The 22,581-nt window shown below is 37.0% G+C and overlaps 1 protein-coding gene across 3 annotated transcripts in view; it reads right to left on the bottom strand.

Annotated features, from left to right (window-relative positions):
• The window catches only part of Trim33 (tripartite motif containing 33), a 91,099-nt gene that overhangs the window by 31,103 nt on the left and 37,415 nt on the right, over positions 1-22,581 (bottom strand). For 2 of the 3 annotated variants that reach the window (XM_041637894.1, XM_041637895.1), the window contains exons 5-10: positions 11,057-11,173; positions 7,257-7,371; positions 4,603-4,749; positions 4,246-4,363; positions 2,156-2,430; positions 1,238-1,402 (exon numbers count right to left, since the gene is read on the bottom strand). In XM_041637894.1, coding sequence (XP_041493828.1) covers positions 1,238-1,402; positions 2,156-2,430; positions 4,246-4,363; positions 4,603-4,749; positions 7,257-7,371; positions 11,057-11,173 — 937 coding nt within the window. The remainder of the gene's footprint in view (positions 1-1,237; positions 1,403-2,155; positions 2,431-4,245; positions 4,364-4,602; positions 4,750-7,256; positions 7,372-11,056; positions 11,174-22,581) is intronic. The other variant, XM_041637896.1, reaches the window with a different exon arrangement.

The following is a 22,581-nucleotide window of genomic DNA, read 5'->3' as shown; positions in this document are numbered from 1 at the left end:
TTTGTTTAATTTTTGAGACAAGATCTCTATAGACCAGCCTGGCTTCCAACTCCCGCTACGTCTACTCTATCTCCTGAGTTCTGAAATTACAGGTATGCATTACCATACTCAGCCACAGCATGTTCATGTTTTGAGAAAGCACTGTTTTATTTTTTTTTTTGAAAAAAAAGAATATATTTTTAACTTGAAATACTGTTTAAAACACTTCATTTTATAATCATAGTTCATGCTGAGTTTACATAATTATGTAATTTAAGGGTTACAATTTTGCCTCTAAATCGCTTTATTTTTCGTATTTTATTTCATTTAAAAATTTTATTCATCTATCTATCTATCTAGGTGCTTGTGTGATACCTCCATGAGTTTCTGTGCAACACATGTGTGCATTGACTTCAAGAGCCAGAAGGCGCTGCTATATCTCCGGGAACTGGAGTTATAGATGGTTTGGGGCTGCCAGGTGAGTCCTAAAAAGCACACATAAGTCCTATGTAAGAACAGAAAGTGCCTCTAACCACTATGCCATTTCTCCATCTCTATCTAAGACAGTTGCCCTTTTAAGAGAAGGGCTAATGTAGCATAGGCTGGCCTTGAAATCTCCATGAAGCTAAGGGTAACTTTGAATTTATGATCCTCCTACCTCTACCTCTCTAGCACTAGGATTACAGTCATAGTTACTAAATCTGGCTTAATTTACTTTATTATTGTTCTCTTGACAGTAATAGAGTTTCCTGACAGTAATAGAGACCAAGCCTGGGGCTTCAAGCATTCTACAACTGAGCTAGATCCTAAACCACAATAATTTTTAAGATTAAGCATATCTATACTCTGCAGAAAAAAAGTATATAAACACATCTACATACATACATACAACTAGCCTTAAACTTAAAAATTTCTTTGATATCAGTATTAAAATGTAATGTTAAAAAGCACAATAAAATATGAGAAAATTAAAGCTCTAACCTTGATTTTCAGAATTATCATTTGGAACTAAAGGATAAGTCAAAAGTTCCTTCTTTTTCACTCTATAGATGAGTTTAGTTACACAAGACTACCTTAATTCATATTATAATAGGCTTAAAGAAACAAATTTTCCTGTGCACATATTTTTTTCTGGGACAAGCAGATATAAAACAAATTGTCAGAAATATCAAAGACCCACACCAACAACTAATTATGAAAAATAATGTCTTTTAGTTTTAAAATTGTATGATTCTTACAAATGTAACTCTAGGCATACTTGTCTTTGGAGGTGAGGCTGCATCATGGAATACTGAGGGCCGCTGTGCCTTGGTATCCCTGGTATTCTGGCAGCATTCTGAGCCAGTCTCATTTGATGGGCTTGAAATGCTCCACAGTTCATGTTGCCTCTTTGCATTGTTTGCACACTGATCAATCTTGGAGGCTATAAAAAGTAAAAATTGCAATTCATATTTTCCACTTTAGTTTTTGTTTGTTTCTTTTTCAAGACAGGGTTTCTCTGTGTAGCTCTGGCTGTCTGGAACTCACTCTATAGACCAGGCTGGCCTTGAACTTCCCAGGTACAGGGATTAAGGGCATGTGCCACCACATCCAGTTCATATATTTCTACAAATCTGTTTTTGAATCATAAAATGTAAAAGTAATTCAATTATAACAAAATAGTATAAAGCAATAGAATAAGCTCTTTTTTCTAGCCCCAATAATTTATAGGTCTGGTAATAACTATAAAAAAATTGGTCACTCCAAATTTTCTCTATCTATCGTTTCTGGGAGAGAGGGAAAGAAAAAGAAAGAGAAGGTGGGTGGGCGGGTTAACATCAATTCATCTCAGCATGGAGATAACACTTGATTGTGAAAAAGTACACAAACAAAAGACCAACAATAAGAAAAATTTGAGCAAATGCCTAAAGAATGCAACAGATCTTAGAAACAATCTGATTCTTTGGCTCTTGATTTTATTTGTATGGGGGAGGGGGTAACGTGGTATGGAGGGGCAAAAATGTCACTACTTCCTCTGTTCTTACGTAATACCTATATTCCTCAAACTTTCCCCACATCTCTGAACTTTGAACTCCATCTAATAACTCTGAATGTGTAATTCATATACACAGAATGAAGTGTAGTCGTATGGTTTTTTTTCTAATTTCTATCAATATTGGAGGGACACAATGCTTACCTGTTGTTGTAACATCTGTGGGGCTGTTTGCCGAGGATGCTGTTGTGTTGTTGCTGTTGTTGTTGGTACAGGAGCTGGCGGTTGCTGCATTCTCATCTGTTGTAACTGTTGATGTTTTTGTGCATACACTTGTTGCTGCATGTGCTGGAGTCGAAGCTGTGCTAAATTAATCTGTCCTGGGGTTTTACTAATGTGGTTTGTACCTGGAGGAACTTGCCCAACTACAACATTAGGAGTATAACCAGGAGCTGGCTTACTCTCTATTACTAGATTACCTGAGGGTTTAAAAACATAAGAAGGATTTACAAATAATCGACTAAACTGTCCACTTTAAAGATGAATCACTATCTTTTCCTCCTCCTAACAACTAGCACCTCAGAGCATCCAATAGCAAAGCATAAATGAGCACTAAGGCTGAAGACGGCAATTAAAAATTAAATAGATTCCAAAGCCCCTTGAACCCTCCCCCAAATAAGCTCATTATTTAAAATAGACTATCTGTTCTTACACCTATGTGCGCATGACATGTGTATGCGTGTGCATGTTTTGTGTGTGCATGGTTTTGGGCTGGTGGAGGTCAGAGGACAAGCTTTGGATATTAGTCCTCACCTTTCCAGCTAGCTTAAGGCACAGTGTCTTTGCTGCTGCATAACCCAAGCTAGCTGGCCGGAGACTGAAAGAGACATCATTAGAGGAAGGATCCAGTAGGTGTGAATCAATTCTTCCATGAAAGACTCCAGGATACTCATGATGGTTGCTATACTGATTCTATGTGTATGAGTGTGATCAAATGTGTACGAGTGTTTTGGCTGCATATATGTTTGTGAACCAACTACTGTATATGCCTGGGTGCCTGAAGAGATCAAAAGAGGGTATCAGATCCCTTGGAACTGGAGTTACAAACAGTTGTGAACAGCCATGTGGATGCTGGGAATCAAATTTGTGTCCTCTGAAAGGGCAGCCAGTGCCTTTAACCACTGAGCCATCGCCCCATCTTCCCATTTACTTTCCAATTGCCATTGTTAAGAGCAAAAGAATAACCTGCTAACAAATAATTTTCTATGGAAATCCTGAATGCTTTGAAGCATTTATACATTCAGTCATTTCCCTCCCTTTTTATACAGTTGTTGCTTTCTGAGAATAGAGAATAAGTTCTCAAAAGGTATGATTTAAGGTGGCTGTTGGCAGGCCACAAAGAACTCTGCTAACAGTCAATTTCCTTTACACTTTTTGAAAATGAAGAACACCACACACACACTTACAAGAGTGATTTTCTGGTACAGCACTGAAGGCAAAACTGAGAGTCCGCTTTCTTTTGTTTACCCAAAGATGCCTAACTTTAAATAGTGCAATTCATATCTCAAGGACATCATTATTTTGAAACTGAGAATATTCCAACAGATGGCAGATTTCATTTTGAGTCATTTTGTTTCATTTTACTTTTCTTTAAGAGACAGTATCTTACACTGTGTCACCTACACTGGCTTCAAACTCCTAGGCTCAAAGTGATCCTTGTGCCTCCATCTCCTAAACAGCTAAAATTACAATCTGCACTACTTGCTTGGCTTTTTCACTCTCAAGTTTGTTTTGTTTCTTGTTTTTATCACCTACCCACACAACTTTCACCCAAGGTCTTTAGACCAACAATATGGAGCAAGAAAAGCAAAGTTTATATTTTTACCAAGTGAAAAGAGTTCCTCTTGTCAAATACTCTTTGGGATGTGACTATAAACACTACAGTGTCCTCAAGTTCCTCCTCCACTGCACCACTTGACATAAACTAATATAAGAATTATCAGACAATAATCATCTCTATATGAAACAATCAACGTGAATTTTGAAAAGGAAAGACTACAAAGGGACCACACCCTACAAGGACTGAAGAGTAGAGAGCATGCTCAGTGTGCAAGAGGCCAGGGTTCAAACCCCAAGCACGAAAAGCAAAAATCAGCCTGCAACTAAACAGTTTCCAACACATTACATTCCTTATGTCACTCACATTTTAAAGTTTAAAAACATAGACAATTTGCTTAAATGGTTTCTCTTCTCAACTTAATAGCCCAAACCATATCCAAGAAATGATTTCTCACCTAAATTGACTACATTTTTGGCCCAGAAGGTAGGATCACAATGGAAACGAATTGCTCCATTGGCAGCAGGAACAGGATCACATCGTGCTTTCAAAATATGACGTAACTGAAAAGTAATCTTCAAGGAAAAAAAATTCACGTTAGTCTTAAAATTAAATGTAGTTAAGGTTAGCCTTGAACACACAATTCTCTGGCCTCAACTTCCCAAGTGCCGGCTCAAATTAGTTAAGTCACCAAGCTCAGCTACTCTATCCTTATATACAGATGGTTACAATAGCCAAAATGCATATTAATACTTTAAACATGTTTTTGTTTTTACAATATAAACATTCTACACTTGTAAATAATAGGTCTCACCAGCCGTTTGCTGTACAGTAGTGCCGTGCTGCTGCCACTTGCAATGGCCCAGTTTGTAAAGTTCATAACATGCTTCACCTGCCGGGAAAGGCCTGTGATATCATTCTGCTGCTGGAGTAGCTTCATTTGTCTTTCTTTTGTAACATTCTAAAATAGAACAAGAGTTTCACTGAAGAATTTTAAAAGTCACATACATAAATACCTATATTTCCTTCAAGAAATGGTACAAAGGAAGCCTAGAACTATTTGGTGACTCTATGAACAATAGGAAGGAAAGTAACAAACAAAAGTGAGACCAAATATTCCTGCTCTAAGTTAATCCATTCCATTCAGGACATCAGCAGTAGTTAATGATTTTTCTTTCATCAAATACAGTGTCTTCCTGTTTTTAGGTTAATTCAATACAGTCTGAGTTGACCTTGAAGAGTCATTTTATACAATCTTAACTATACTTTCTAGGTTAAAGAAAATTTGAGTTACTAGTGCCACCTACTGTTATAACTTGAGAAGGTTAAAATTTTTCTCAAACAAAGGGGAAAATGATAAATTCCAAAGGTCTAAGGGTGAGATTAAGCAAATTGGTATAACAAAGTTCAAACAAAAACTAGTTTCAGGAAAATGCTGCAGGAAGAATAAACTGCCCAAAATGAATCACTACCCAAGGAGGTGTGGCAATGTCCTATACATCTTGCCAAAAAGAACCTATCCACTTCTTTCTTAAACATTTTCTCTCCCCCCAAATTATATAACTTAATTTACTAAACAGTATTTTTCAAAAGGAAACAAGTTTATATATAAGTAAATGAAAGTGTTCAATAGACAGAATGTTGATTTGCAGCCTCACTAGAAATCATCAACTCTGCCAGGCAATAAAGCTGCACACCTTTAATCTAGTATTCGGGAGGCAGAGGCAGGCAGATCTCTAGATTCGAGGCCATTCTCATCTATAGAGCAAGTTACAGGACAGCCACAGCTACACAGAGAAACCCTGTCTCAAAAATATTCTTTTATACACCTTAATTTTAATATGCATTTTTAAATTCTGAAGCTCTTGAAATAGATTTACAACAATCACTTTTAAATGTATGAAATGTATTTATAATACATGAAAATATATTAAAAGTAGTTAATACTAACTGCTCTAGATTCATACGGTTATCCTAAAGAAAAAAAACATATTAGAGTTAAAACACACTGAATACAAGTACAATAGGAAAGACACTCCAAACTTTAGCGATATGTTCAAGATTTTTAACATCACTAATTTTCAATGCAAAATGTATTTAAAACACAAAATTCAAATATCTTGTACACAAGATTTCTTTCATTTGCATATAACTACCTGTCTCTCATACCTTTAAAAGGTTCTATGGATAAATGAAATAGAAACAACCATCTAAGGATAATCTAATTAGTTTTTTAAACAAAACAAAAACAAACAAAAAAAACACCTCAACTTCGATAACATTCACATTTGGACGGGCAGTGATGGCACACGCCTTTAATCCCAGAATTTGGGAAGCAGAGGCGGGAGGATTTCTGTGAGTTTAAGATCAGCCTGGTCTACACAATTAGTTCTAGGACAGCCAAGACCACACAGAGAAACCCAGCCTAAAAAAAAGAGAAAAATAAATAAATAAAAATTCACATTTGAAATTTTCTGAGAACACATCAACGTTGGGTAGTAAAGATTTAGATTAAAACTTTATCTGGGACCAGACAGTAGTGACATATGCCTTTAATCTCAACACTTGAGAGGCAGAGGTAGGTAGAACTCTCTGAGTTCCAGGTCAGCCAGGCCTACACTAAGTAACCCTGTCTAGAAAAAACCGAAACACAAAAAACTTCATTTGGATTACTACATATTAATCACAAAATATGAAACACAGAGACCTAATACTATAAAATTAGTAACTAAGTTTAAGGTTTATGTATTTCAAACTATGAAACATTTTTGGCAAATTACAGAAATACATACATGGCTCAAACATAAGCCCAACTGCATTCATATAAAAAAGTTAAATTGAGGCTTCTTGCTATAAAGGAAGAAAAGAAATTCAAAGAGCTTGCTTTGTCTTCATTTACATCATGCTTTAGTAATAATTCTTTCCTAAGACAATATCACAATTATCTAGTTACATGGCTTGAAAAAAGAAAAAAATGTTTTTTGTCAGGCATGGCAGTACATGACTCCCATCCCAGTTCTCGGGAGACAGAGCTAAGCTCTATAGGTTCAAGACTAACATAGTGATTTCCAAGTCGGCCAAAAACCAAAAATCAAACTGTTATTAAAATTAACAACAAAGTAATTGTAAAACAAAACCTAGTTCTCTATCCCATGGTAACAATCCTGGATTCTCAGAAAAATGTTGCAAGGAAGAACACCCCCCACCCATTTAAAAGAGGTTTGAGCCGGGTGGTGGTGGCGCACACCTTTAATCCCAGCACTTGGGAGGCAGAGGCAGGCGGATCTCTGTGAGTTCGAGACCAGCCTGGTCTACAGAGCTAGTTCCAGGACAGGCTCCAAAACCACAGAGAAACCCTGTCTCGAAAAACCAAAAAAAAAAAAAAAAAAAAAGGAGGTTTGAATAAACATTGAGAACAGCGGAAGAGCAAGAGAAGTAGTTTTTGTTTTACTTTTGTTTTAACCATACCTCTAGCTGCTGTAAGAGAGATTTTCCTTTCTTATTAATTTCATTGATAAGGGTGAAAATGGCCACTTTAATTTCTTGTTCTACTCGTTTATTAGTCTCATTTACTTCTTTGATCCTGAATAAGAAAAATGCATCATTAGGTTATCAACACAACTTGTGTCTGAATCATTCAACTAGGCACTTTTCCAAGTAATTAAAGTTAAATATTTGTCAGCATGCACAGGTGATGTGGAATTCCCCTCTGTATGTTGTGAATACCATAATAAAGAAGCTGCTTTGGGCTTATTGCAGTGCAGAATAGGACAAAGTGGGAATTCCAAACAGATAGAGGAGAGAGTAGGTGGAATCAGAGGAGAGAGTAGGTGGAATCAAAGAAGAGCCATGTAGCCACTGAAGGAGAGAGACACCAGATGGAACCTTACCAGTAAACCACGAGCCTATATAAGAGTTAGCCAGGAATATGCCTAAACTAATAGGCCAGGCAGTGTTTTAATTAACACAGATTCTGTGTGATTACTTCAGGTTTGGGCAGCAGGAAACAAACAAGCAGCTTCCGACTACACACAACTTATGTTGTAGCAGACCTAACCATTTAATTAGATTCAAAGTCACACAAAGAATAAATTCAATATTTAGTGATTTAAATTAAGATTATGAAGGCCAGTTTATTTATCTGTAGAATATCAAATACTATGGCATGAACGTGATACAAATACCTAGCACTACTGACTGTCAATCAAATTTGCTACATATATTGTCTAATCATATTTGAAAATTCCACCTAAGATGCTTTCTGAAAACAAAATACAAAAGAATATCACAATGATTAGTTACAACCTTTTGAAACGGCGGAAATTTCACTTAAAAGCAGCATCTATTTTCATTTTAAGGTTTATCACTTCAAAAATGGGTTCTAGTTAAGATTGTCTCATAATTTCCTCTCAAACTGGCTTAATACTAATACCTCAGAGAGTAAAACATTAAATCATTGTGGGCAGGGAGTACACCCGTTAGCAGTGACCCAGGGTCTGTTTTATTGCTAAGAATGTGTTTTATCCCCAAAGATTATAAAACAATCCATTTTTAAAAATAGCTCCTACATATTTCATAAATAAATATATCTACCTATTACAATTACACATATTAAAGTTCTGGCAACAAATATAAAATGTTAGATTGCTTTCATATTTATAAAATGAGAAGTCATCTCATTAATAAAAGTAAAATATCACTACCCAACCATAATATCTAGTCTTTATCTTTTATGTATTCTACTAATGTATACACTTTCAGCAGCCAAATACATTACAATTTTTCACACATTCTCATCAATTTAATACAATTTTCCTCCTTTGTTCTGTATCACTGCTTGTTTAGATACTTATTTGCAACTTTTATTGAATTCTGTCCTTACTAAAGTAAATGGAAAACAATAAATAAAAAATAAAAAGTTACTGCTGAGAGGTAGTGGCACATACCTTTAATCCCAGCACTTGCGGGGAAGAGGCAGGCAGACCTTCGTGAGTTTGAGACCAGCCTGGTCAACAAGGTGAGTTCCAGAACAGCCAGTACTATTACACAGAGAAAGCCAGTCTTGAAATGCTACCCCCCCAAATACTAAGTGTGCGCACGCATGAACACACACCCACACAACAAACACACCCCATGGATAGTATTATATTCAGACCTCCAACATAAAACAAAACAAACAAGTCTCAGACTTACTGTACTTTAAAACGTATCCATTATAAACTACTGGGGATGGGAGGAGCTGGAGAGCTGGCTCAGAGATTTGGAGCTTTTTCAGAGGTTCCAAGGTTGATTCCCAGAACCCATGTGGCAACTCACAACCGTTTACACCACCAGTTTGAAGGGATATAACACCCTCTGGAATCTTCTACCTCCAGGCATGCAGTGGTACAGATATACACACAGGCAAAACATTCACACATATAAAAAATAAAATAAAATTTTAAAATGATGTGGGCTGGAGATGACTTTGTGGTTAAAAGCACTTGCTGCTCTTGCAGAGGTCTTAGGTTCATTTTCAGTACTCATAACCATTTGTAACTCCAGTTCCAGAGGTTCAAATCCCTTATTCTGGAATCTGTGGGTACGCACTGCTGCATTTACAGATAAACAAGCAAACACACATACAGATATTTTTTAAAAAGTACTTTGCAAATGGAAAAACATTGAATAAAATTTTAAAATAATATGGAGCGGAGTTGGAGAAAAGTTGATTAACAGAACTCGCTGCAAAATTAAAGACTGAAGTTCAGATCCCAGAAACCATACAAGCCAGACTCAAGGAGTCTAGTATCAATACTGAATCCTCTGGCAGGGCAGTGAGTACTCAACTGCTGAGCCATCTTTCCAGCCTTGCCTTTTATTTTCTTTTGGTCTCACTGAAGATGAAAATTTCAATCATAAACCATTAATTTTATTCACTCAAATATTTAATACTTTGTATGTCTTATTATGTGTCATTTTACCATCATGAACTAACTAGTGGTTTCAATATTCAAGACAAAGTTTCAAGATCATTGAGTCTACTCAATTAACTACAATCTAATTCATACTCTCAGGAATTTCTAGGTTTAAAGTGTTCCATCCAGTTCCAAGTATGTGCTTTTCCAGTGACAAGAGTCCTAACCTTATTAATTTGCCCTCTTTAGGACTTATTACCACTATCCCTATAAATAATCGAGTTTGTTTATAAATATACCTAGCCAGTCCTGCATGTCCAAAGCTGCAGGATCTCCACAACACAGGACAACAACTGGATATTCAAGGAGTCCCAGTTAGAGCCCAGCATCAACAGTGTAGCAGAAACCAGAGGCCTCAAACAATACTAAAGCCTCTTTACAATGAACACTTGCAAGTAAAGATATGTGGATAAAGAATTTACCATGTCACACTACTTCCAAGAGATTGATTTTTCCTTCATTTTTTTTCCTCTTAAATTTTCTTTTATTTTGGGGAAAGGATGAAAGGGCGGAGGGTGGAAACAAAAGGATGGGGAAATGAATGGAATTGAGATACATGATGACAAAAATCTGTATTATAGATTTACCTTGTAATGCTACTAGTAAAGTAAGTGGTTTGGAATGTTTGGTGGGAAAATAAATCTCTTCACTCCTGTGGGTTATTTTGTTATATTTTCTGTAAGTTAGTTGTGCTGCGCCTGCATACATTATGTGTGGGTGAGAGCACAGGGTACAGTCCAGAGAAGATGCTGGATGCCCTGCTCTGTATCAGTTCCCCTCATTTCCTTGAAATGATGTCACTGCACCTGGAGCTAGGCTGGTGGGCAGCAAGGCCCAGTCATCCTCCTGTCTCTTCTACCTTTCACTGCTCTGGGCTTACGGTGGGTGTACAGCCAACCCATACTTAGCTTTCTATATGGGTGCTGGGCTATTAGGTCCTCATGCTTCCACATCAAAAATTCTTACCCACTAAAGCCTTTGTCCATTATCAATATTCTCTTTACATCTTCCATACAATTTCTACCTTTAATTTTATAATTCAGTTCTCTCCATACTAACTTATTTTCCAAGTTCAAAGCTCATGTACACTGAAGTCTTATTAATTATAAAAATTCAAAGATGTATCCTTAAAAATTTTAAATGTTTTTGACAAACTTTAATTAACAAATACATCAAGCTCAAATTTTATCACGGTCTATTAAAAATTACATCTCTATGAATGTTTAATGTAGTAGGAAAATAAATCTAATGTAGATGTAGTCTTCCTTAATAATCCTTAAAGCAAAATTGTTTTTTATGCAACAAACTTACCTATTTTGAACTTGTGTAGCTGCAAAATGAACGTAATTCTTCTTTTCAAGAAGCTTAGCCAACAGATTTTCAATTGCACCTTTCTGATTTTGAAACGCTTCTTCCAAAAACTGATACCTTAAAACAAATAAACAAAGACTATATTCAAAACAGAGAATTTGTAATTAATACATAGGAAATAATAGTTATGAGTCAATTTTGAAGTAACTATCTGCTGCTGGTCACTTGTATATCACTACCACAGCAACTTTTTTTTTTTTTTTTTTTTTTGGTTTTTCGAGACAGGGTTTCTCTGTGGTTTTGGAGCCTGTCCTGGAACTAGCTCTTGTAGACCAGGCTGGTCTCGAACTCACAAAGATCCGCCTGCCTCTGCCTCCCAAGTGCTGGGATTAAAGGCGTGCGCCACCACCGCCCGGCGTTACCACAGCAACTTTTAACTGGCAATTAAATAGCTCCTGTCTGGAAAAACTTCCTCAGAAAACTGTGAGTACTGTTACATCAGAGTTTTAATTGAAGACGTCTATTTTTTTTTAATCCAACTATCTGAATAAGGTGCATACAATTGAAATCATAAAATACAACATACTATACAAATACTATCAAAATCACTAAAGTTCCAAAATAACTGCTATCAGTCTGTGCTTATCTACTCAGTGACTGAGTTCTGTAAATCAAATTCACATGCTAGGCAAGTACTCTAAAACAGATCTACACCCACAAACCTACTTAAGCATTTTGAAATAGAACTACAGTCATAATACACATGCAATTTTGCATTTGATTTTTAACTATCAACTATGTTTTATGAGGCTTTCCAAAGAAGTTGTATCAAATAAAGACATCAATGAAGTTTTTACTCTAAAAATATCAATAATTATACATGCTCAAATTTTCTAATTATAACACTAGAAATTTAGATTTAATGTTCAAATCCTTGGCTACTAGGATACTTTTATTTCATTTTTATAAATTATTAACTCAACAAATTAATTTTTATATGTCTCTTTTTCTCTTTTTCTGGTTTTCGAGACAGGGTTCTCTGTAGTTTTGGAGCTTACTCTGGAACTAGCTCTTGTAGACCAGACTGGCCTCAAACTCAGAGATCTGCCTGCCTCTGCCTCCCGAGTGCTGAAATTAAAGGTGTACACCACCGTCCAGCTTCTTTGTTGTTCTTTAGTGTACTTTCTATTTAAGTAAAAAGACTCGTGTGGTTCACAGTATAGTAATAAGCAGGCACAAATATGCACCGATACCACACTGTGACAAAATATAATATGTACCAAAACCAGGTGTCTGAAAATAGCTTCAATACCTAGGGAAGCTTCACAGAGAAGTCCTTCAGACAAATGTTCAGTGCACTGCTTAGTGCATTTTCTACAGAGTCAAAGAATATGCAAATTGCCATAACATGAGACAAAACCTAATTTAAAATAAACTGAGTATCAAGGGCCAGGTATACTATGTCATTTCTTTGTTTTGTTTTCTAAGTAACAAGAAGCCATTGAAGAATTCTAAGCAGAGCCAGGCAGATCTCTGTGAGTTCGAAGCCAATTTGGTCTACAGAGTGAGTTTCAGGACAGCCAGAGATACATAGAGAAACCCCTGGGGGTGGGGGGATCTAAGTAGAATATGAAAATTCAGACCACTCTAGGAAGATCATCCAACAGAAATGTAAGACTAAAAACTACACAAAACCTAAATGAGACAGTATAAGAGTAGTTTAAACTCAGACAGAAGCACAGGCAAGAGATCAGGGTACTTTTGCTGGTTGTTATAGCCAAACCAGATAAAATAATTGATTTTATGAGAGATTAGACGTTTTAGTGATGTGAGAAGTCAATTAAGGCAATGTTAAGAGTACAGCAATGAAATCAGATGAGCCCAATGGTATGTATAATAATGGCATGAAAGTTATGGGGGTGATCAATTACTTTGGATTTAATTACACAGAATAAGATTTGGGCACCATACTGTAAATCTGGCCTAAAGTCCAAGGCTTGAGAGGTCATGGGCCCTAGACAGGAATCCTACTACTGTTCTTCTGCTAAACAAGTTGTCAAATTGCCTTCTAAATATTTATGCTCAGATCTATAGATTAGGCCTGTCTTCAATCCTAACCAGAGAAACTTCTCTCTGCAATACCCAGCAGTTAATGCAGGCCTACAACAGGTCAAAGTGATAAGAATAAGTCTCCACTGAGTTCTCAGGTCTAACTAAATGGGACACCTGTATCAACAATACCACCCCACCCACCCCTGCCCCAGCTGACAGAATATCACAGAAGGGCTTAAGAATATAAGAGCCAGAGGACAGGAAGGGAATATGAAATGGTCATTCCATCCATGGACTCACTACAGTTATGATCCACCCACATAAGATCAAGTCAGCAAGACCAGTCAGTATTCCACAGCTAGTAGCACTAACTTGACTGAGTGGGAAATAGGACAAAAAGAGATCACAAAAAGGGGGTATTGGCAGTGTTAAGCATGTGGGCATGTGGGAAAGAGAAGGGATTCCTGGGAGTAGAATACAAACTGGGGTACATATGTTCAAGATGCATTATTTACATGTATCAAACTATCAAAGAATAAATACAAGCTATCCTTTACAGGGGAGGGGAGAGAAAGAGAGTTGAATGCCTAACCAAAGCAGAACCAGACCTTCTCCCTCTACCATCTTAACACTTGGGAGGTTGATGAAGAACTCCCATCAGCCCGGTTCAAGTTTTGAGGTCAGTTTGGGCTATAAAATGTGTCTATAGCAGCTTAGGATAAGGTGAGACCCTGTCTCCAAAAAGCAAAAGGGAAGAGGAAGAAAAGTGGGTCAATGGGGATGAGGAATTAAAGATAATAACAAAATTACCGCTGTGTATTTACCGGATACTGAAATCACAAATGGAAAGGCAAGAATTTAAATGAGCAAGAAAACTGTAAACTCAAGAGTTGGTGCCTGAGCTAAAATATTTAAAGAAAAAGCTGTAAAATTAACATAAAAGAACACTTGTTACCAAAAAGTTTTTTAATAGTGGGATTTGAAAAAAGGAAGAATGGAGGACAACAGAAGGGAAAGTGAGGAAGAGGCAGGAGAATTAGGAGACTAAAGCCAAGGTTGGCTTCAACAAAGTAGAGCATGGATCTCTGTATTACAAAAAATAGCTGGAAAGGTGCTAGCTTTATTTGTGGTAAAATATATATACATATATAATAAAGTCTCTATATAAAATACAATAAAATCTACCAGCTTAACCAATTTTTAGGAGTCCAATGTTCATATGGCATTTTAATTCCAACAACTGACTGCTATTTCTCAATACAAAGAATAAGTAAGTAGTAGAGGATGCTGGGGGGGCACTTAACATTATATAAATCTATCATGTTATTATAACAACATAAATCTCACAAACATTATGCATAACTAATGAAACCATACCCAATTAAATACAAGCTGTATGATTCAATTTTTTGATGAAGTAAAAGAATTTTTGGGTAAAAGGCTGTTATTCACCCACCCTTGCTATTTTTAAAAGAATCTAATGGATTGATTGAATCTATACTTTCCCTCTTGATATTCACTAGAGATGGAAAAAACCATTGTCACAGATATTTCTTTTTTTTTTTGTCACAGATATTTCTATTAGTCGTTTTAAGCATACAGTGGGAACCACCTTCAAAATTCATAGATAGCATGAAAAAAAAATCAAAGAACTAGAAATTATTCTATACCTTAAACTCAGACCATTCTGAAAGTTTCTCTTCTGCACTTCTTAATAAAAACTAATTGTCTTTTCATACGTTTTGGTGTCTGAGTCAGAAATCCTAATGCCAACAGCATCCTCTATTCTCAGTTTGAGATCGCTACTCAGTTATCTTACAAAAAGATATTTTTTAATTAAAAAGCTTTATTTTAATAGATTTCTAACATGACTGCATAAGGAAAAGTACAACACACAGAGATGTATTCCTCAGGCCAGGTCCCACACATAGAAAGGTCAAGCTGAATTTGCGCCTTGCCCTTTTCCAGCTCTCTTCCACTTGGGCTGTAGCAATTCAGTGTCTGACATATCTATCTATCTCCAGGTTACACAGTTCTGGTCTAGTCAACTCCTGGCCAGGCCTCAAGCTAATACTTCTCTAAATCATCTTTACTTCCTGCATTGTAATTTTCCACTTCCTAGGATAGTTAATATTGGTCAATTACTCTTTCTTAGGGATCTTCTGTGTCTACAATAGCAACAGGCTATCCAAAATGCAGAGAACTGATTGTGAGGTGTCCCAAGGATATGTAAGTCACAGTTTAACCATTTTGTTTGTTTCTGAGAGGGGTCTCACCATTTGCTCTGCCTATCCTAAAACTCACTATGTAGAAGAACCAGGCTAGCCTCCATACGGGATTACCACTACGTCCAACTCCAGTGTAACCACTTTTAAGAAACCATTTTGAGAAAACCATTTGGTTGGGGGGTGGGGTAAGGGTTTCTCCTTTTTAAGTTTAGGGCCAGCCTGCACTACAGAGCAAGTTCCAGTTGCGATGGAGGGGGCTTCCACATTTTAGATAAAGCATTTTATCATTCTGACATGACTTAGATATATTATGCTTCACAGTCAAGAGTTGGATGACTCTACATCCTAATTCTCTTCAGTAAGATACATAATGATATTTAACTTTATCAGACTGTCCTAAAAATTACATTTGTCAAAACACAAAAAGAAATTGTGGACACATTAAAGATTTATAGCTAGTCATTGTTATTCTTTGTAACATTTTTCTTTTTAAAAGGCATGGTGCATGCCTTTGATCCCAGCACTCGGGGGGCGGGGGGGCAGAGGCAGGCAGATCTCTATGAATTCAAGGCTAGCCTGGTCTATACAGGGAGATCCAGGACTGTTACTACAGAGAGCCCTGTCTCAAAAACAAAACAAAAGAAGCAAAAAGAAAATGCACTACTATTACCATTTCATATGTATGAATGTTTTGCCTACCTGTACTTAAGCACTATGTGTATGCCTGATGCTCTTGGAGACCTGAAGATCCCTCCAGAATGTCGTGACAGATGTTTGTGAACCACCATGTAAGTGCCACAAACTGAATCCAGCTCCTCTGGAAAAGTAGCCATGCTCTTAACTTCAAAACCATGTCTCAGCCACTGTTAATTTTTTATTTTATATGTATTCACATTCATACGTAGAGGCAAAAGGTCAACATAGGATATTGGATTTTAGGAGCCATCTCCCAACAAGATCTAGGGTTCACGGACTAGGATATGCTCACTGGTCAGCAAGCCCCAAGGACCCAATTGCCTCCCCATGCCTAGCAGGGGTTTTAAGTGTACAATACCACACCTGGCTTTTTAATATGAATATTGGAGATTGAACTCAAGTCCTCATTCTTGCAAGGCAAGCACTTTACAAACTGAAGAATCTCCTCAGGCCTCTTTTCAATAACTTGAAATGATTTAGTGTTACAATATAAAATCTCACAGCTGCGACAGCAAAAAGGGATATGCACAGAGACCTTGAGAGAAAGGGTTCAGACATTCTGTGAAAGGAACTAGGTTCTTTGTGTCTCCTTACTGAAACATGCGAAGTGAACAAACTGAATGGGTTTTATCTTGGAAACTGGCTGCATTTGCAACATGGCAGTGAACTAATGGAAAAGCAGATTCGGAATTCAGAGCCTTCCTCTATCTGACAGTGATTAGAACTGTAGCAACAAAGGCATCTTGAGCAGAAGCCCACAAAAACAGTTATAGACACAATTAATGAAGTAGATGGTGATCTTTACAGCAAAGATAACTTTCTTAAGGATTAGAAAATGATGGCAAACAAAATGAAACATAGAGTGGTAAAATAATCACAGAAGAGAAGGTTGGAGAGATGGCCAGGGTTCAAAGAATTTGCTGCTCTTGCCATAATGTTAAGATTCTTGCCGGGCAGTGGTGGCGCACGCCTTTAATCCCAGCACTCAGGAGGCAGAGGCAGCCTGATCTACAGAGCGGGTTCAAGGACAGGATCCGAAGTTACAGAGAAAACCAAAGAAGATTCTTAACCAGCCTGGATTAGGATCAGTTTGTTTCTTATTATTGTGTGTTTGTTTATAAATCTGAACTTAGCCCTGGGTACCCCTTCTTTTAAGTCACTGTAAAACTGAATACACACCTAAGATTCTAAATTTCGGCCATAAGACCTATCTATACAAAAATGTCAAAGCCAACCAAATACCAAGAAAAATGATTTCTTTAGAATGACTGTAAAGAAACTTCACTTACAAAGTTCCACTCAAGTGATCTTTATACATTATCTTTTAACATATACATAAAAGACACATATATACACGTTTTAAGCAATCATATAAATTCTCAGTAACACAAAATTTCAATAAAGCATAAAAACCACTAAAGTTAAAGATATTCCCTTTTAAAACATGACGGAATAGCCAATATTTAATAGTCTATAAAAATAAATAAAAGGCAATAATTATATTCAGGAACTGCTGACAGGAAAAGATAATCACAATCACCCTGCATTTCTGTCTATAGACAATTTATTTCATTCTTTGGGGCTTGCCAAGGCTCAATCCCAAGACTTTGTACATGGTGAGTACTTTTACTACTGAGCCACATCCCCTTTCCCCAAAAGACAGTATTATAAAAACTGGGACATAGAGCTAAAAATCAACTAGAACACAGGCAGAAATCTTAGAGTTCCTGGGTAGCTACAAAGAAGTTACATTTGATATTTAAAAAACAACAAAAACTAAACACATACATGTATGTCCACTTGCAGATAAAAAGCTAAGTGAATCTCACACAGAATGAATTGAAATACGTATTCGGGGGGGGGGGACTACTAAGCGAAATATCTAAGAAAAAGAGGAAAAGTTGAAAGCAACCAAGGAAAGGTCATATAACATTCAGAAATGTATTAATGATATTCCTAGCACATACAAAGTGCAGGTTCTAATGTATTAATGATATTCCTAGCACATACAAAGTGCAGGTTCTAATGTATTAATGATATTCCTAGCACATACAAAGTGCAGGGAATGGGATAACAAAGGTCATATACCATTCAGAAATGTATTAATGATATTCCTAGCACATACAAAGTGCTGGTTCTAACAACATCAAATGGGGAATGGGATAACAATGTACAGTATTAACACATTTTAAGAGCTAAAGAAAAAAGGTCAATTCAGACGTTTAAAGCACCCTTTTCCACATTAAGAATTTTCATATGAACACAAGCTAAAAGAAGTCATTGCCAGTAGACTTTCAAGAAATGCTGAAGGGCCAGAGAGAGGGCTCAGCAGTCAGAGGTACTTGTTGCAGAAGCCTGATGACCAGAGTTCAGTGCCCAGAACCTACGTAAAGTGAGCCAGCCATCCACCCCTGATTTTATTTGTTTTTGTCAGACTTTCGGCCTGAAACTCACAGATCAGGCTAACTAAACTGGATGACCAGCAAGCCCCCAAGGACCCACCTATCTCTTCCTCCCCACCACTGGGAATTCAAGCGTGTGCCACCAGGAGTGGCATTTTTACTTTTTCTGAGGATGGCACTAAGTTCTCATGCATATACAGAAAACATTCTAAAGAGCTAGTCATCTCTCCAAACCAACAGCTTTTTTTTTTAATCACTGCTTCTCACTTCACAAGTGAGACGTGAGTTCAATCTCCCACAACCCATTTAAAACTACGGAGGGAACTGCTTCCAAAGTTGTCCACCGACCTCTACTCCCATGCAGCTACACAATTAAAAAAAAAAAACCCTAAGCAACTGTATATAAGACTGAATAATGTGCAGTCAAGTTAGTTTTTTAATAATGACTTATTCTACAAAGTCACTAAATTTGTGTAGTGAGAAATAGTAAAGATACTTTATAGACATTAAGTCAGTAGAGTTACATATCATCATCTAAAGCCATCACTAAGACAAAAGAATGAAGAAGTACAGCTTTAAAGGCCAAAAGTAAAGAAAAAAGATTTATAAACCTAACAAAAATAACTCAGGAATAAAACAAAAAGGAGTAAAATAAAAAACAAAAAGCAAGGCCAGAGATGTATAGTTCAATTGTAGAGTGCGTGTTTAGCATGTACAAGGTCCTAGCTTCAATAAGCAGTACCACAAAAGACAGACAATAATATCTCAGAAGGAAGTGCTCCAATGGTAAAGTACTTGCTGTGTAAGGATGAGGGCCTGAGTGTAGAAGCCCAGCCCCTACTACAAAGCCAGGTGTGTGGTACATGACTGTAACCTCAGAGCTGAGGTAGTGGAGAGGAAAGAAGATCTCTGAGGTTTGCTAGCTAGCTAGTCTAGCCAATCTGTATGCTCAAAGTTTAGCAAAGGACTTGTCTCAAAAAAATTAGGCAAAAAGTAACCAAGGACGACAGCCGACACCGGCCTTTGGCCTATACAAATTACATGCACTCATATACTACACACACAAGACAGAGATGAGGCCTCCAATTTAAAGATAAAGCAAGGCTACTTATGCAACTTAAAATTTTTCTATAAAAATATACTACACATAATGTTTTGGTCAATAACAGACTATTTTCATCAGACTATAATGGAAAAATTCCTATACTATATATGTTTACAACTCAAGTCTTATTATTAAAAATGTTTTAAGGTTATGGTGGTTTGAAACAAAATAGACTCCAAAGGGAGTGGCACTACAAGGAGGTGTGGCCTTGTTCAAGGAAGTGTCACACAGTGAGAGCAGGCTTTGAGGTCTCTTTTATTCAAGCTTCCCTCAGTGTAACTGTCAGCTGACTTCCTGTTGCCTTCAAGATATAGCCTTCTCAGCTCTAGTATCACATCTGCCTGCAAGCTGCCATGCTCCCACTGTGATGATAATAAACTGAACCCCTGAAACTGTAAGGAAGTCACACTAAATGTTTTCTTTATAAAAGTTACCATGGCCATAGTGTATCTTCATAGCAATAACAACCTTAACTAAGACAAAGGGTCTTTTTTTTTAATGTTTTAAACTTTAGTGCAACCCAAGTATAAAGTGCTTATGAACATCGTAATAGTTTGAGTTTCTAGGCCTTCAAATTGACTTACTCATCCAGAGCAACTTTCAGGCCTGCAAATTCTATTTGTGGTGTCTTACAGAGTTTAAGACTTTCATCTTTCAATGTGATATTATTTGCTGTATTTGGGAAACTACACAGTGACTTCAAGGCCAGCCTGAGCTATACACCCTATCTCAGAGAAGCAAGGGGAGGAGGGAGTTAACAGAACAGAACACAACAAACCGAAAACCTACAAAAACTAAGGGGAAGCCGGGCGATGGTGGGGCACGCCTTTAATCCCAGCACTCGGGAGGCAGAGGCGGGCGGATTTCTGTGAGTTCAAGACCAGCCTGGTCTACAGAGCTAGTTCCAGGATAGGCTCCAAAGCCACAGAGAAACCCTGTCTCGAAAAAAAAAAAAAAAAAAAACTAAGGGGAGTTGAGAGAGCAAACTGTTGTGTATTATAAATGTCGGACATTAAGGCATTATACAGTTAGTCATTGAGTTAAGAACTAAAATCTTTAAGAGATGAACATAATGATAAGAGCACTTAGAGAATAGCAACAATAACTGGTATAGATGACAGCATGATACAATCTGGAGACCTGGAGGGAAGAGGGAGAGAGAATGGGGTAAACAACACATTTTAGTAGTTCTACAATCATACAGCCAGGCAGAGCATAATGCAAATGCATTTCTGGGCATAATGTCATCTTTGTAATCTGAGAGGCCACGGCACGACAGCATATTTGAGGACAGCCTAGATTACACATCAAGACATCAAAATATGGAGGCTGGAGAGATGGCTCAGCACTTAAGAGCATTGCCTGTTCTTCCAAAGGTCCTGAGTTCAATTCCCGGCAACCACATGGTGGCTCACAACCATCTGTAATGAGGTCTGGTCCTCTTCTGGCCTTCATGCATACACATAGACAGAATATTGTATACATAATAAATAAATAAATATTTTTTTAAAAAAAGACATCAAAACACAAACATTCACTAAAACAAAATGGAAGTACAAACACAGGAGAAAGATGTGATACTACGATATATGGCATATGCCTCTTAATGGGGGATACACACTAAGCGCTATGTCATTAGGAAATTTCATCACTGTGCCTCTAAACTTAAAAGAAATGGTCTGAAACTTGAGCTGATCACAAAACATCAGTGACTTTACAATAATGCCTACATAATGAACCTACATTAAAAAATACAAAAGGCGGGGGAGGGAAATGGGAGGCTGGGAGGAGGTGGAAACTTGTTTTTTGTTTATGTTTTTTTTTCTTCTTTTCTTAATAAAAAAAATTATTAAAAAAAATAAAAAAAAAATACAAAAGGCAGAATCTGGGAAGCTTCTAGGTTACGGGACATATGGATAATAAGAAACCTACTGATATATTCCCCTTTCTCCTATAGCTTGCCCTATGTATCTCATCCAATGGCTATCTATTTGTATTTAAAACATCTTCATAATAAACACAACTGTTTATTAAATTGTATATTAAAGAGGTCCTAGTCTATGGACCATAACCCAATTTACAACTGGTACCTCAAGAAGGAACACCCCAAAGGACCAAACGAACTCGAGGTACACAGGTGTTCTAAGTGAATTAAAGGACATTTAGTTGATGTCAGAATGTTAACATTAAGAATAAAAACAAACAAACATACATAAATGTTCTGAAGAAATGTCCTGAATACAGGAGAAGGAAATCCCCGCTCACCCCCATATCTTCAACACCATACGTTAGGGCTGGGTAGGGTAAGCATACTTAATAATCTCAGCACTTAGGAGACAGGGCAGAAGGATCCTTGAAAGTGTTAAGGCCAGCATGGTCTACATAGCAAGTTCCAGACTGCCTCAAACAGAGAAAGAGGGGGAACAACAGAAGACAGGAACAGATTAATATAATCAGGACTAAGATGTAAATGATAAAGAAAAAAAGTTAAACTTTTAAAAAACTTCAAGGTGGGAAGTTAGTTGAAACTACTCTTCTGTTACTCGTTACCTATGAACCCTCTACTTCTTTAAGACCAAAGAAACTATCTTGTCACAAGAAAAAGTATACCATCTTCCTTCTCACCAAGTAGCCTGAGAGATGGCTCAGCAAGGAAAAGACACTGTCAGGTCTAACAACCTAAGCTCAGTTCCTGGGAGTCCTATGATGGAAAGATAGAACCAATTCTGAAAGTTATACTCTGGTCTTCACGCTGAATTTTGGCACTCCTCTCTCCAAATAATTAACTTATTATATAATTTACATACTATGAAAATTTAAATACTATCAAAGAAATCTGAGGGATCAAAGTATCTGGCTGAAGCTCTGACAAAGATAATTTAATGTCTGAGACAACTGGAGGAAAGTAACACTGTGATTTGGCCCTGAAGGTGAAGTCTTCTATAAGATTAGTCACTTCAGGTATAAATAACATGGCCAAGCTGCAGATAAGAGACATGCAACATTTCTGAATGTAACAATTAAGGCTAAAAAGAGTGCTAA

This window comes from Microtus oregoni, unplaced genomic scaffold (assembly GCF_018167655.1).
Source record: "Microtus oregoni isolate MIOR12 unplaced genomic scaffold, Mior012 000054F_ref0000373, whole genome shotgun sequence".
NCBI classification, from domain to species: domain Eukaryota; kingdom Metazoa; phylum Chordata; class Mammalia; order Rodentia; family Cricetidae; genus Microtus; species Microtus oregoni.
Note: the sequence above shows the minus strand (reverse complement) of the source record. Positions and strands in the feature narration are given on the sequence as shown.